Here is a 14,727-nt window from a genome sequence, read left to right as displayed (position 1 = left end):
ATTTAGAAATGTCGCTGTTTTCGAAAGAAAAGCTATTTTTTTGTCCATTAAAATAACATAAAATTGATCAGAAATACAGTGTAGACAATGTTAATGTTGTAAATGGCTATTGTGGCTATGAAAACGGCTGATTTGAAAAGCGTAATTGATCATTAGAAAACCCTTTTGCAATTATGTTAGCACGGCTGAAAACTGTTGTGCTGATTAAAGAAGCAATTAAACTGGCCTTCTTGAGACTAGTTGAGTATCTGGAGCATCAGCAATTGTGGGTTCGATTACAGGCTCAAAATGGCCAGAAACAAATACGTTTCTTCTGAAACTCATCAGTCTATTATTGTTCTGAGAAATGAAGGCTATTCCATGCGAAAAAACACCAGTCTCAACGTCAACAGTGAAGAGGCGACTCCGGGATGCTGACCTTCTAGGCAGAGTTGCAAAGAAAAAGTAATATCTCATACTGGCCAATAAAAAGAAAATATTAAGATGGGCAGTCTGAGATATTTCTTTTTCTTTGCAACTCTGCCTAGAAGGTCAGCATCCCGGAGTTGCCTCTTCACTGTTGACATTGAGACTGGTGTTTTGCGGGTACTATTTAATGAAGCTGCCAGTTGAGGACCTGTGAGGCATCTGTTTCTCAAACTAGACACTCTAATGTATTTGTCCTCTTGCTCAGTTGTGCACCGGGGCCTCTCACTCCTTTTTCTATTCTGGTTAGAGCCAGTTTGCGCTGTTCTGTGAAGGGAGTAGTACACAGCGTTGTACGAGATCTTCAGTTTCTTGGCAATTTCTCGCATGGAATAGTCTTCATTTCTCAGAACAAGAATAGACTGACGAGTTTCAGAAGAAACGTATTTGTTTCTGGCCATTTTGATCCTGTAATCCACAATTGCTGATGCTCCAGATACTCAACTAGTCTCAAGAAGGCCATTTTAATTGTTTCTTTAATCAGTACAACAGTTTTCAGCTGTGCTAACATAATTTAAAAAAGGGTTTTCTAATGATCAATTAGCCTTTTAAAATGATAAACTTGGATTAGCAAACACAATGTGCCATTGGAACACAGGACTGATGGTTGCTGATAATTGGCCTCTGTACGCCTATGTAGATATTCCATTAAAAAATCAGCCATTTCCAGCTACAATAGCCATTTACAACATTAACAATGTCTACACTGTATTTCTGATCAATTTGATGTTATTTTAATGGACAAAAAAATTGCTTTTCTTTCAAAAACAAGGACATTTCTAAGTGACCCCAAACTTTTGAACGGTAGTGTACATGGTAACATCTCCATTGTGATCAGAACTAACAGGAAGTAACAGCATGGAGAAAGGCCATATCGCCCTAAAATGGTATGTCAATGGGGTGGACACACTGTCTGTCAAGCATCAAAGCTAATAGAATCAAAGAGAGAGAAAGGGATGAGGGATCACTAGAATCAAAGAGAGAGGATGAGGGATCACTAGAATCAAAGAGAGAGGATGAGGGATCACTAGTTGCATCACTACTCTGATCACTCCTCTGGTTTGACTAGAGACTGTGAGAGAGAGGCTTTGATAACCAGCAGTACACAGAGATAGAGGTATTGTTGAGTGACTCTAGCAAAGCCCAACAGCCTCTCCTCCTCCTCTCCCTTCACAGCGTACTGAGCGTGCTCAGAGCGACTGATGGATTTCCTTGGCGCACACCCCATTCTGCCTGGCATGCAGATGAGAGTAATGCTGTTTGCATCCCCAAAGACGAAAAATGTGGGGTGCTCCGAATTAGTTTAGAGACATTGGGGCTGAGCAATGTGATTTCTGCTTGACTGTCACAAATGTAGCACAACAGGAAAATCAATTTGCCGTCTGTGCCTCCTGGCTCGAGGAGAATCCAAATGCCAGGCGAACCCAGATAATGTTGTATTCCATTTGAGAAATGGCAAGGAGAGAGAGAGAGAGAGAGAGAGAGAGAGAGAGAGAGAGAGAGAGAGAGAGAGAGAGAGAGAGAGAGAGAGAGAGAGAGAGGAGGATGAATGAAGAGTGTTAGGCTGAGTGAACCAGAGGCTTTCTACGACTCCAAGATAAATATATGTCAGTTTGTAGGGTTGGGAGTTACCAGGGACCTCACGATACCATATTATCATCATACTTAGGTGCCAATACGATATGTATTACGATTCTCACTATTCTCACAATTCTATATGCATTGCAATTTGATGTTCCAAACATATTGCTCACTATATGTCTGCTGTAGAGAGACAAGAGAGAGCCATAAGAAAATGTGTTTTGGTCAGTAATGGAAATAAAAGTGCTGAAAACATGTTGGCTCACTATTTAAAAAAGAAGATGGAAAACAAGCTATAGGATGAAAAATACCGGAGTTTTGGCTCAGATACAGCCGACTAGCGCCAGCTAACGTTTTTTAAAAAACAAATCGATACAAAGTATCGATATAATATAATCACAAAAAATATTGCGATATGTAACTGTAGAGATTTGTCTATGACTATCTGTTTGTAGGCCTGATCTTCTCTTAGGCTGCTGACACACCTCTCTGTATCGTCTGTTACTGGGAGGCTGTTAGTGTGTGTGTCTGTGAAATGAATGTGTAGTGTTTGTGTGCATCTACAGTATAGTGTGAGTGCCAGTGTATGTGTGTGCGAGCATGTGTATTTGGTGTGTGCTGTATGTACACTGTCAGTCAATATGTGTGTGTGTGTGTGTGTGTGCCGTCTGATAGTGAGTGTGTGTGTGTGTGACAGTGTTTATAGTGTGTGTGTGTGAGCATGTGTGAGACAGCCAGGTGAAAGGCTGACAATGTGGAATTGCTCTCCTCTGACTGTTGTCAGTGTTGACAGGTGTCCCGTGAGCACTTGGCCATGTGACGTGCGTCGCCTCGGTAACCGAGGCAGGCATGACAGCTGCCGTCTGAAGGCAATAAACCACAGCCACGGTCACAACATGGTCACAGTACGGTGGTGTCACGGTCAGAACCTTAATGTGGTGCTGGTGCAGACTTGACCAGTGACAATGCCACAGACTTGACCCTGCCACTCTTTATGGAAGAGTGACGAATGGACTCAGAGACAACGCCTAGGGACAGCTAGTGAGCCTCATACGCACAGAGGCAAAAATATAATATTTGTATGTTTAGAAAGGAAGCAGGTTGAAGGCAAGATAAATCACACAACTCTCATGACCTGCTAATAAGTAAACAGTAATCAATCCTTCATATCATAGCAACATTAGTTCTCATTGTTTCTCCCTCTCATATGCCTGGTGTTGGTATTTCTCATTAGAAGTGATGGTATAAACTACAGCTGGTAAACCCTAGCAGCTGTTACCAGACTATGATCCTCTCTCTATGAGGATGTGTTTTGCTTGATGGGAGAATATTTATAGATACTCTATTAATCACACCCGTCCCTCCGATGAGATCTGTTCACGTCGGGAGCGGCTGTCCTGCTTTTTCATTAGTGTCAATCACTCGGATCAACCCGCCGGCCTCAGGAGCTCACTCAAGCATTTGTCCCGCCTCGTCAGCGTGATTGACAGGTCTACGAGCCGCTGACATGCCGGTCAGGCGTTTATCAGGAAGAGCAGCGGAGGCTGTGGTTGGATGGGGAGGGGAAGGCAGTCAGAGCCACGTCTCATAGCCGTGTGTCACTCTGGCCTGTCCAACACACTCCCATTCATTACCTCACTGTTTATCTAAACGCTCAGCCATTCCTCTAGGGAGGAACAGCCCTGAATCCTCACACACACACATCTGCTATTGTCTTATTTTGGCTTCCTGTTTTGATAGGAAGAATACAGAGGCCAACAGCAGCCATCTGTATCTGTGCATCTAAAATGTTTTTCAAAATAAATGAAAAATTATTTCCAATAGAAAGGAGACAATGAGACTCCGAATGGCGCAGTGTTCTAAGGCACTGCATCGCAGTGCTGAGGCGCCACTACAGCCTGCACCGTCCGGGTTAGGGGAGGGTTTGGCCGGGGGGCTTTCCTTGGCTCATTGCGCTCTAGCGCCAAGTTGACTTCTGTCGTCAGTCAAATGGCGTTTCCTCCGACACATTGGTGCGGCTGACTTCCGGGTTAAGCGGTGTGTTAAGAAGTAGGTGGCCAGGTGGGTCATGTTTTGGAGGATGCATGTCTCAACCTTTGCTTCTCCCGAGCCCATTGAGGAGGAGCGATGAGACAAGGTTGTAACTAGTAATTGGAGAAAATGGGGTAAAAACTACAACAAGAAAAATAAAGGGGACAATGGAAACTACATTGGTCATCTTGACATGGATATTGCTGTAGTTCTGACCATGTTTCTAATCATTTCCCTGAACACAACAAGGTGTCATAATACCTGAACCGGATACTTGAACAGACATATCAGAGGAGTGTTATAGAAAGAAAGAGAGTCAATCACCAGTATGAGGGTTTTTGATTATTTTGTGAAATTATTTGCCTTAGGAACCCTGTTGGCTTACCTGGTGCTGTGGTTGGGCCGCTGACTGGGGAGATGGGGCCAGAGCCGGAACGTGATTGGTTGGAGCCCACAGGGGACCCAACAGGAGAGGATGATGGGCCGCTGCCCTGACCAGACAGGTGGGGTGACGCGTGGGGTGAGAAGGGTGACTGGGCTGGGTTACTCTGCTCCCCCTGGCTACTGGTGGAGCCTGTAGCACTGATGTCTGAACTGTGACCAGCCTCTGTACCTGTAGGGAGGTCATCTATGGAGCCAGACAGGTCCTGGAACAGAGAAAGAGAGAGACAGGGGAGATGGTGAGCGAAGAAAGGGAAACATACTATCGCAATAAAGCGAGAGAGTTGCACTAGGTATGCTGTGGATTACAACACAGTAATACATGACCCACAAAGCCCAACAATACTACTATACAATACTCTCACAATAGAGCACATCACTATACTGCAACTATACTGAAAGCAGTAGAGTGCCTAGCTGGTGCAGGTCAGACAGTCTGTTCTGTGTGATGTGTAATGGGCCAGTATTCAAGGCTGAGCTTATGTTACACACATCCCCTGTGGGGGGAGAGAGGAGAGAGGGAGCTAGGAGGGACGGGAGGACAGGGGGCATTGACTGGCTGAGGGTGTTCTGAACGCTTTCTAGGGAATCCCCTATGAATGCCGACAGACTGAATGATAGTCTTATAAAAGAGGAGATTGAAGGGAGAGAGAGATAGTCCAGGTGTTGTGTGTGATGTCTGCATCTTAATCACACATCCCCACAGTTCTCCAGCTGCACTGCGGGAGGCCACCCACCACTGACACCCCTGGTGCCTGATGGGATATGTGGGCCACACAGCAGGTGAGGCACCTATAATAATAATAATAATTTGGTGGGTGCTTATATTTCTCCTATTTCAGTGAATTGGAAATCTTTTTGCATATCCCACTCTCCCTACGGCACCCTCAGAGTGGGGTCACAGCCAGGGTCTGACATTATCAACAGTGAACCTGGAGCAATTAGGGTTAAGCACCTTACTGAAGGGCACATCGCCATGTCAGCTCGGGGATGCGAACTAGCAACCTTTCAATTACTGGCCCAATAATGTAACCGCTAGGCTACCTGCCTCTCTCTAGGCTACCTGCCTCTCTCTAGGCTACCTGCCTCTCTCTAGGCTACGCTCTCTTAGGCTACCTGCCTCTTTAGGCTACGCTTCTACCTGTCTTATGGCACCGCCTGGCTACGCCTGGCTACTGCTCTCTCAGGCTACCTGCCTCTCTCTAGCTACCTGCCTCTCTCTAGGCTACCTGCCTCTCTCTAGGCTACCTGCCTCTCTCTAGGCTACCTGCCTCTCTCTAGGCTACCTGCCTCTCTCTAGGCTACCTGCCTCTCTCTAGGCTACCTGCCTCTCTCTAGGCTACCTGCTGTAGCTAGCTATCTGTCTGGCTATCTGTCTGTCTTTCTGTCCACTCCCCACCGTCAGTCAGGCCCCACATAATCTCTCCCCAGCCACCTCCATGACCCTTTACCTAACCCTCTCTACAGCCACCAAAGGCCTGTCCTGTGTCTCCTAAAATGGCCATAGTGAAAATACTGGATCAAAGCTGAAGATGAAACCAACTACCAATGTGGTTCTTTCACCAGTATGGTATGTATTTTTGTGATCTATTATTTACTGAAGCATTACATGTTGAGTGTTATGGTATATTGTCCAGATGAATAATATTGTTTCTAAAATGAGCACCAATAAGCAGGTTTTGTGGTGATAAACAGTGATAAATGACTGTCTTGTTGTTCATGTATCCTCTGTGGTGGAACAGGCTTTTATTTTCGTCATGCCTCCGTGGCTGCCCACCCACCCGGTCTGCCTGCTCTGCTCTGCCAGGCTGTCTCAGTCTGTCACATGGCATCATCTGCCTGTACTCGATCAGCCCAGCACACACAGGCCTCTCTCTCTTTCTCTCTCCCTCTTCCCTCTCTCTCTGTTAGCAGTGTCACTCGCTGTCCCAACCAATCATCTCCACTGAGCTGGATGATGTCATAGGCTGTCTCAACCAATCAGCTGAGCTATTTTTCTGAGCAGGCAGTCACAGGTCACCGCAAGTGTGTGTCATTTGACACAGTGGGGTCCTGCAAAGAGGGAAACCATGGTGACGTATTTCTAAACAGGCGAATCCAGTGTGACATCCACCAGATTGTTAACCTGAGAGCCAATTAAAAAAGCACTGTGAATAATTACATGACCCACTAGTCGCGAGTTCTCCAATAACCATTGGGCAGAAAAGGACATCATTAATTTGGAGGATTTGAGGATTGACCTGTTTGGATTAGACTCATGCTTGACCACATCTAAACAGTGTTGTGACTGAGAGAGCCCAGGGAATAAGACAAAGCTCTTCCACAGATCTAACAGTGAAGAAGCCCAGCTGCTGCTCTCTCCACAGTGATATTTACAGCAGCAAACAGCCAGCCCAGCCAAATACCCAACGAGCTAGCTTGGGCCCTTTCTAAAGTGGCCCAAATCTAATTTGTTTGCCTCTGTGCTGCAAATTGCTCTGTGCATTGAGTCTCCAAATAGCTGTCAACTACTCCCAGTTGGCATCTTGTATCACTTAATGCGCTTCTGAAGCATGTAATTGTCATAATAAGAAAAATATTGAGGTGATAACAACCACTTATGTTGAGATGGCCAGACCCCCACGTAGCCTCCTATCTAGACGCTTCACAATACGTTTGAGAGGCAGTCGTTTGTGACCCTTCACCTCAGGGGTGTTGGCGTCAGCCTCCCTCCCTCTCCCTCTCTCTCTCTGAGGCTGTCAGCCTGTCAGACTCAGACAGGCAGGGGCACAGAGGGGACAGCTGAGCCAACACACACAGTAGAAACACAAACACAAACACACTCATGGAAACACACACACACAAACACACTCATAGAAACACACACACACACAAACACACTCATAGAAACACACACACACTCATAGAAACACACACACATGCACATGTACACACAAGCATGCATGCACACATACACACACACTTGTAAACATGCACACACACACCAGACCACCAACCTATGACTGAGTGGGAGAAAAAACCCTGTCATTCCCACTGACCCAATGGGCGTCCCCCCTGAGCAGGCAGAGATGTGTATTAATGAGTCCCCCCCTGAGCGGGCAGAGATGTGTATTAATGAGGGCTGCTGGGAAGGGAAGGGAACAGGCATTGTTCCCCAGTCTCTGGTCACGCTGTCTAGACTGGGAGGAGTCAGACACCACACCACAGCTTCCTGTCTGTGGACCAGGGGGAAAGAGAGCATTGACCCTCAAACTTCCTCACACACTTACTGCACGGCACACGCTCAAGTCTGAGATAGGGTGAACCAGCATGGCTGTATTGGGCAGGGAAGGCTTTCTTACAAGAGGCTGGGACTGTAGTTGCTGCTAAGGCTAGGTCAGAGACTGTACTGTAGCTGGCTGGGTCTGGAGCAGAGGGCCGGAGCCATACAGGGCTTGTGTTGTCAGCTCTGGTTGGTGGCTCCTGGGGCAATGCTGTCCAGCGTGTCACCTCGCTGTTGGAGGGACCAGCCACCCGCTGCCACTACAGCTTCCACCACCAGTGTCCCCCTGTCACCCTGCTGCAACCGCCCTGCCACCAGGCCAGACAGGCTAGCTGACTCAGCCAAGTCATAGTGGCACAGCAGCGGGGAGGACAGGGAGGCTGGTGGGTAGGAGGGTGAGGAATGGTGGAGGGTTTGTGCGTGGGTGGGGAGAGTTCTCTCTCTGTCTCTTTCTCTCTCTCTCTGTTTCCAGTTATTAAGACATCCTCACACAGGACATGGACAGGTTAAAAGCTGATATTCAAAGTGCGTGCAGTGACATACGAGGGGAAACTCTAATGGAGGGGAAAAGTTACATTTAATATCCGAAGATCCAAATGTTAATCACCCATGTTGCTATCAAAGGCTCAACTGCTGTACCCATTGGTATTTCAAACTGACTCAGTGGACTCGTACAGTACAGAAGGCTTATTCCTCTCTTTCCTCTGAGTAAATAGAAGGATGACAGCTGTAATTAGGTCTAATAGCTGTCTGTTGTGAGCCCTCTGGGGACTCTCTTCCTCTCTCACGGACCCACAGTCCTCGTTACTGCCTTCGGACTGCTGCGCTGCTACTGCCTCTCTCTACACTCTTACAAAAAAAGGTCCTATCTAGGATCTAAAAGGGTTCTTCGGCTGTTCCCATTGGAGAACCCTTTGAAGAACCCTTTTTGGTTGCAGGTAGAACCATTTCTACATGGAACCCAAAAGGGTTCTACCTGGAACCAAAAATGGTTCTACATGGAACCAAAAAGGGTTCTCCTATGGGGACAGTCGAAGAACCCTTTTAGAAGCCCTTTTTCTAAGAATGTACAGAGCAGTGGAAATGCTATTACACTTAAGATGTTTTTCTTCCCCAAAACGATGAGTTGAGTAAATGAAATGCCATGCAAATTATGAATTAAAATGGCATCCAAATTATGAAATGAAAAGCCATGCAAATTATTAAATGGAATGCCATGCAAATTATGAAATGCCATGCAAATTATGAAATGAAATGCCATGCAAATTATGAAATGAAATGCAAATTATTTTCTGAATGGTCAGGGAGGAAGCGGGGGAGTGGAGGGTAATGGGATGCCCCATGTAGAGAGCTCACTGTTATACCGTTCACAAGGTGCTATTAAATACCACGTACAGACAGAGTGGAACTCACAAAACGCTAACACTCCCAGCTACACAGTACAGAGCTGGCATAGGCTCAGAAAGGCAGAGGAGAGAGATGTGTACATGTGTTTGCAGGGGATAGAAACAAACTGAACGAGTGAGAGAGATGATAATGGTGATGATAATGATGAAAATGCTGATGGTGTTGGCTGTGGTGATGACAGTGATGATGATGATGATTATGATGATGATGCTGATCGTGTTGGTTGTGGTGGTGATGATGATGATGGTGGTGGTTGTGGTGGTGATGATGGTGATGATGGTGGTGGTGGTTGTGGTGGTGATGATGGTGGTGGTTGTGGTGGTGATGATGGTGATGATGCTAATGTTGTTGGTTGTGGTGGTGATGATGGTGGTGATGATGATGATGGTGGTGGTTGGGTGGTGATGATGGTGATGATGATGATGATTCAGGACTTTCCTGCTATGCCACAGACTCCAAAACCATCTGGGCATGCTGCTGACCGACAGAGCTCTCTGATCAGGAGAAGTCCCGTGTAGCTCAGTTGGTAGAGCATGGCGTTTGCAACGCCAGGGTTGTGGGTTCGTTTCCCACGGGGGGCCAGTATGAAAAATGTATGCACTCACTAACTGTAAGTCGCTCTGGATAAGAGCATCTGCTAAATGACTCAAATGTAAGTCACGATGGGCCAGACAACAGTAATTTCACTCTCCTGACTCATCAATGTCTTTTGTGTCACAGGTGGCATTGTTGGGAAGTCAGGTTCCACCCACATCTCCATGGCTGGCTGGGTGCCATGACGACATCCCAAGCAGCCCAGGGGCCTACTGCACTCAGTGCCAAGTCCTCTTCCGTCATAATGGAACATCTCTGAAAGGAGCCTCTCTGGGCCTGCCTGTCTGTGCAATAACACCAACCATTAAACCAAGACATCCAGGGACAGATCTCATCATCAGGAATTACTCCTGTCCCTGGCTATATCTCCAGATCAGGTAACATATTATATGGAACTAGGATGTGAGGGAAATGCTGTGTTTGACAGGACTATAGGACCCAATCTGAGGGACACTACTAAGTTTCAAATTACATTTATTGTATGTTCAAGCAAGTAGTTTTTCTATTTTCTTTGTCTCAAACAAAAGCGGAGAGAGAACAAACTGTTCAGGGCCTATAAAGTTGCAGGAGAGACACAGTGTCAGAAAGCACTGTGCTTTTCCATTCCGCTACAATGGCTACACCAATCACAGGCAATCTCCTGATAATACTACCGCAGCATAACGACACCAACACAGACAGGCAAAAAATACACCTCCTCTTCAGATACACTAGTAGTTCACATAATGTTTCTAGTGTTCTCATCACTTCTATAGACATACAGCATCCCCCCCCCCCCCAATGCTAAAACTAGCCCATTAGTGTTATTTGTCGTTGGGGCGATAGGCAGCTTGTGGAGTGATAACTGTCCCTCTCTAAGCCTTCAGTAATGTGGAGATAGGAAGAGAGTATGTTTGGAGGACCCGTTTGAAGCCCTATTACTCCTAAGCCTGTAAAGATGCCCAAATCTGGTGGCGCTTGTCTCCAAACCAGGGGATTAGTGTTGAGTTTCACCGTGATTCCCCCTGATAATACGACAGAGCTTGATAGAGCCGGGCCGAGCAGGACAAGCGCTTAACGCACGCTGGCCCTATTCACTTAACGCACTGCCTCATTGTCTCTCTGAACAATGATGACAATAAAGTACCCCAGCCCTCCACAGCTCAACCTTTAATCGCTGGACAAATGTTCAGGATAGTCCCTTTGAACCCTATATTGAGGTTGAAGTTGCCACCCCACAAACCCCCCGTCTAATATTGTTTTATTCCACTAAACAGTTTTTATTTAAATGTACCAGTCTTCCATTTAAAAGCGGGGCCCTTGATGAGAGCCAGGCAGGCCGTTATTGTTTGAGCTGTTGAAATGTTGTTTTTTCATTCATCACAAAGGCTCTTAACTGGTTTAATGCACAAGCAGACCATTCCCACTCCCCTCCACCCCTCCTCCCCTCCACCCCTCCTCCCCTCCACTCCTCCTCCCCTCCACCCCTTGTCCCCTCCACCCCTTGTCCCCTCCTCCCCTCCTCCCCTCCTCCCCTCCACTCCTCCTCCCCTCCACTCCTCCACCCCTCCTCCCCTCCTCCCCTCCTCCCCTCCTCCCCTCCTCCCCTCCACCCCTTGTCCCCTCCTCCCCTCCACCCCTACGCACCTATTTGTTAAGCCCTTATTGCATCTACTAATGTTTTTATTTATGGCATTCTGCTATGCCATACTCACCCCACAACCCCTCCTCCTCCCCACTCACCACAGAGAGAGAGAGAGAGAGAGAGAGAGAGAGAGAGAGAGAGAGAGAGAGAGAGAGAGAGAGAGAGAGAGAGAGAGAGGAAACTGAAAGCAAAGGGGGGAACAGAAAATAAATAAATAAAACAGCCAGATTCCTAATTTCTAATTCAACTGCTCATTCAGCTTAACCTCTCTCTCTCCTCTGCAATTAAACACCCGCCACATCCTTCACGCCGTGCCACTGCCTCCCTCCCTCCCTGCCCGCCCGCTCGCCCGCCGCACAGAGCAGCCACACGGCTAAATAATGCAGTGCATTCTGCACCGCACATCCTTTATCATCCCAAATGACATTCATTTGCATATCTCCCCAGTCAATTAGAGCGGAATAATCAGCCCATAATTGGGGGAGAGCGCCGGTAATCACCCAACCCTGGCACACCGTCAGGACCAACGGGGGGAGGGGGAAGGAGAGGGGGTGAGGGAGGAGAGGTGGGGGGACAGCCTTCACACTACAACCTAGTGTCCTATCCTACTATGCTACAGACCAGAGAACTCCTCTACTCTCACATGCCCCCGTCCGCTGTGTCTGTTGTTTTTCAAAATCTCTTACTTGAACTCCCTACCCACCAACTATCATGTGTTCTGGGTTCTTATTACAGTACTATGAACAGACATTCTCCAGATACATTAAGGTTAGCGTGCCGTACATAGGTATCTCTCCTGAGTGAGCGAGGTAGAGATAGACTGAGAGAGAGAAAGACAGAGAGAGACTGATATATATATATATATATATATATATATATATATATATATATAGAGAGAGAGAGAGAGAGAGAGAGAGAGAGAGAGAGAGAGAGAGAGAGACAGAGAGAGACAGAGAGAGACAGAGAGAGACAGAGAGAGACAGAGAGAGCGAGACAGAGAGAGAGAGCGAGAGACGTGGTGCCAGTCACTGGCCTACACACAATACCCCGTAATGTCAAAGTGGAATTATGTTTTTAGACATTTTTACAAATTAATTAAAATGAAAAGCTGAAATGTCTTGAGTGAATAAGTATTCAACCCCTTTGTTATAGCAAGCCTAAATAAGTTCTGGAGTAAAAACGTTCTTAACAAGTCACATGGTTGCATGGACTCACTCTGTGTGCAATAATAATAATATGCCATTTAGCAGACGCTTTTATCCAAAGCGACTTACAGTCATGCGTGCATCCATTTTTGTGTATGGGTGGTCCCGGGGATCGAACCCACTACCTTGACGTTACAAGCGCCGTGCTCTACCAGCTGAGCTACAGAGGACCACAATAATAGTGTTTAAGATGATTTTTGAATGACTACCTCATCTCTGTACCCCACACATACAATTATCTGTAAGGTCCCTCAGTCGAGCAGTGCATTTCAAACACAGATTCAACCACAAAGACCAGGGAGGTTTTCCAATGCCTCACAAAGAAGGGCACCTATTGGTAGATGGTGAAAAAAATAAGTATGGTGATGTTATTAATTACACTTTGGATGGTGTATCAATACACACAGTCTCTACAAAGATAAAGGTGTCCTTCCTAACTCAGTTACCGGAGAGGAAGGAAACTACTCAGGGATGTCACCATGTATTTACTCCACAATACTAACCTAATTGACAGAGTGAAAAAAAGGAAGCCTGTACTGAATAAAACATATTCTAAAACATGCATCCTATTTGCAATAAGGCACTAAAGTAAAACTGCAAAAATGTGGCAAAGAAATGAACTTTATGTCCTGAATACAAACGTTATGTTTGGGGAAAATCCAACAAAACACATTTACATTTTAGCAGACGCTCTTATCCAGAGTGACTTACAGTTCGAGAGTGCATACATGTTTTTTTTTTTCATACTGGTCCCCCATGGGAATCGAACCCACAACCCTGGCGTTGCAAGTGCAATGCTCTACCAATTGAGCTACATGGGACTACACATGTACCACTCTTCATATTTTCAAGCATGGTGGTGGCTGCATCATGTTATGGGTATGCTTGTCATTGGCAAGGACTAGGGAGTTTTTTTTTATAAAAAGAAACGGAATAAAGCTAAGCAATGGCAAAATCCTAGAGGAAAACCTGGTTCAGTCTGCTTTCCAACAGACACTGGGAGACAAATTCACCTTTTAGCAGGACAATAACCTAAAACACAAAGCCAAATATACACTGGAGTTGCTTACCAAGACGACATTGAATGTTCCTGAGTGGCCTAATTACAGTTTTGACTTAAATCGGCTTGAAAATCTATGGCATGACTTGAAAATGGCTGTCTAGCAATGATCAACAACCAACTTGACAAAGCTTGAAGAATTTTGAAAAGAATAAAGTGCAAATATTGTCCAATCCAGGTGTGCAAAGCTCTTAGAGACTCACAGCTGTAATCATTGCCAAATTTGATTCTAACATGTATTGACTCAGGGGGTGTGAATACTTATGTAAATGAGATATTTCTGTATTTCATTTTCAATACATTTGCTAATGAAATTAAAAACATATTTTCACTTTGTCATTATGGATTTTATGTGTAATTATGATTATTTTTTAATCCATTTTGAATTCAGGCTGTAACACAACAAAATGTGGAATAAATCAAGGGGTATGAATACTTTCTAAAGGCACTATACATACTGTAGTGTAAAAGAGGAACATCAGAGCCTCCTGCATCACTCTTCCTTTGTGCTCTGCTTTTCATCCCAGGCCTTGGTATTTCCTCAGCTCACTGCAGTTCAAAGCTACACAACATTACCTTCTGTGGTTTTGGGCCGCACTCACTCGCCTTTCTGAGATGAAAGGCACAATGACGCTGCGTTCGCTTCAACTTGATGGAGGAGGAGGGAAAAGAGAGAGAAATAATGAAAAGAAAGAAAAGGAAGCAAAAAAACACGGAAGGATGAGAGTTTTGATTTGTTCCGATTTAACCTCCAGAGAAAAGAGGCAATCTATTAACGTTTACCACGGCAAGGAGGCAGGAAGGTCAAATAAAGAAACACACAAAAGTATGAGTAAAAACAAAAAATAAAATAGTTTATTTGAAGATGAGACGCTACACAGACACAGACAGACAGAGGAGAGAGAGAGAGAGAGAGAGAGAGAGAGAGAGAGAGAGAGAGAGAGAGAGAGAGAGAGAGAGAGAGAGAGAGAGAGAGAGAGAGAGAGAGAGAGAGAGAGAGAGAGAGAGACAGTAGGCTGGAGATAGCGTTCACATGGCTAGACCAGGGAGGAAAACA

General features: G+C 45.7%; 1 protein-coding gene across 3 annotated transcripts in view; it reads right to left on the bottom strand.

Annotated features, from left to right (window-relative positions):
- Positions 1-14,727, bottom strand: part of LOC121539159 (AT-rich interactive domain-containing protein 1B) — a 280,445-nt gene that overhangs the window by 85,927 nt on the left and 179,791 nt on the right. For all 3 annotated transcript variants that reach the window (XM_041847456.2, XM_041847457.2, XM_041847458.2), the window contains one exon: positions 4,463-4,724. In XM_041847456.2, the coding sequence (XP_041703390.2) occupies positions 4,463-4,724 (262 nt within the window). The remainder of the gene's footprint in view (positions 1-4,462; positions 4,725-14,727) is intronic.

The sequence above is a fragment of the Coregonus clupeaformis genome, chromosome 25 (genome assembly GCF_020615455.1).
Source record: "Coregonus clupeaformis isolate EN_2021a chromosome 25, ASM2061545v1, whole genome shotgun sequence".
NCBI lineage: Eukaryota > Metazoa > Chordata > Actinopteri > Salmoniformes > Salmonidae > Coregonus > Coregonus clupeaformis.
The sequence above is the reverse complement of the archived record's forward strand: the minus strand, read 5'-3'. Positions and strand labels throughout refer to the sequence as shown.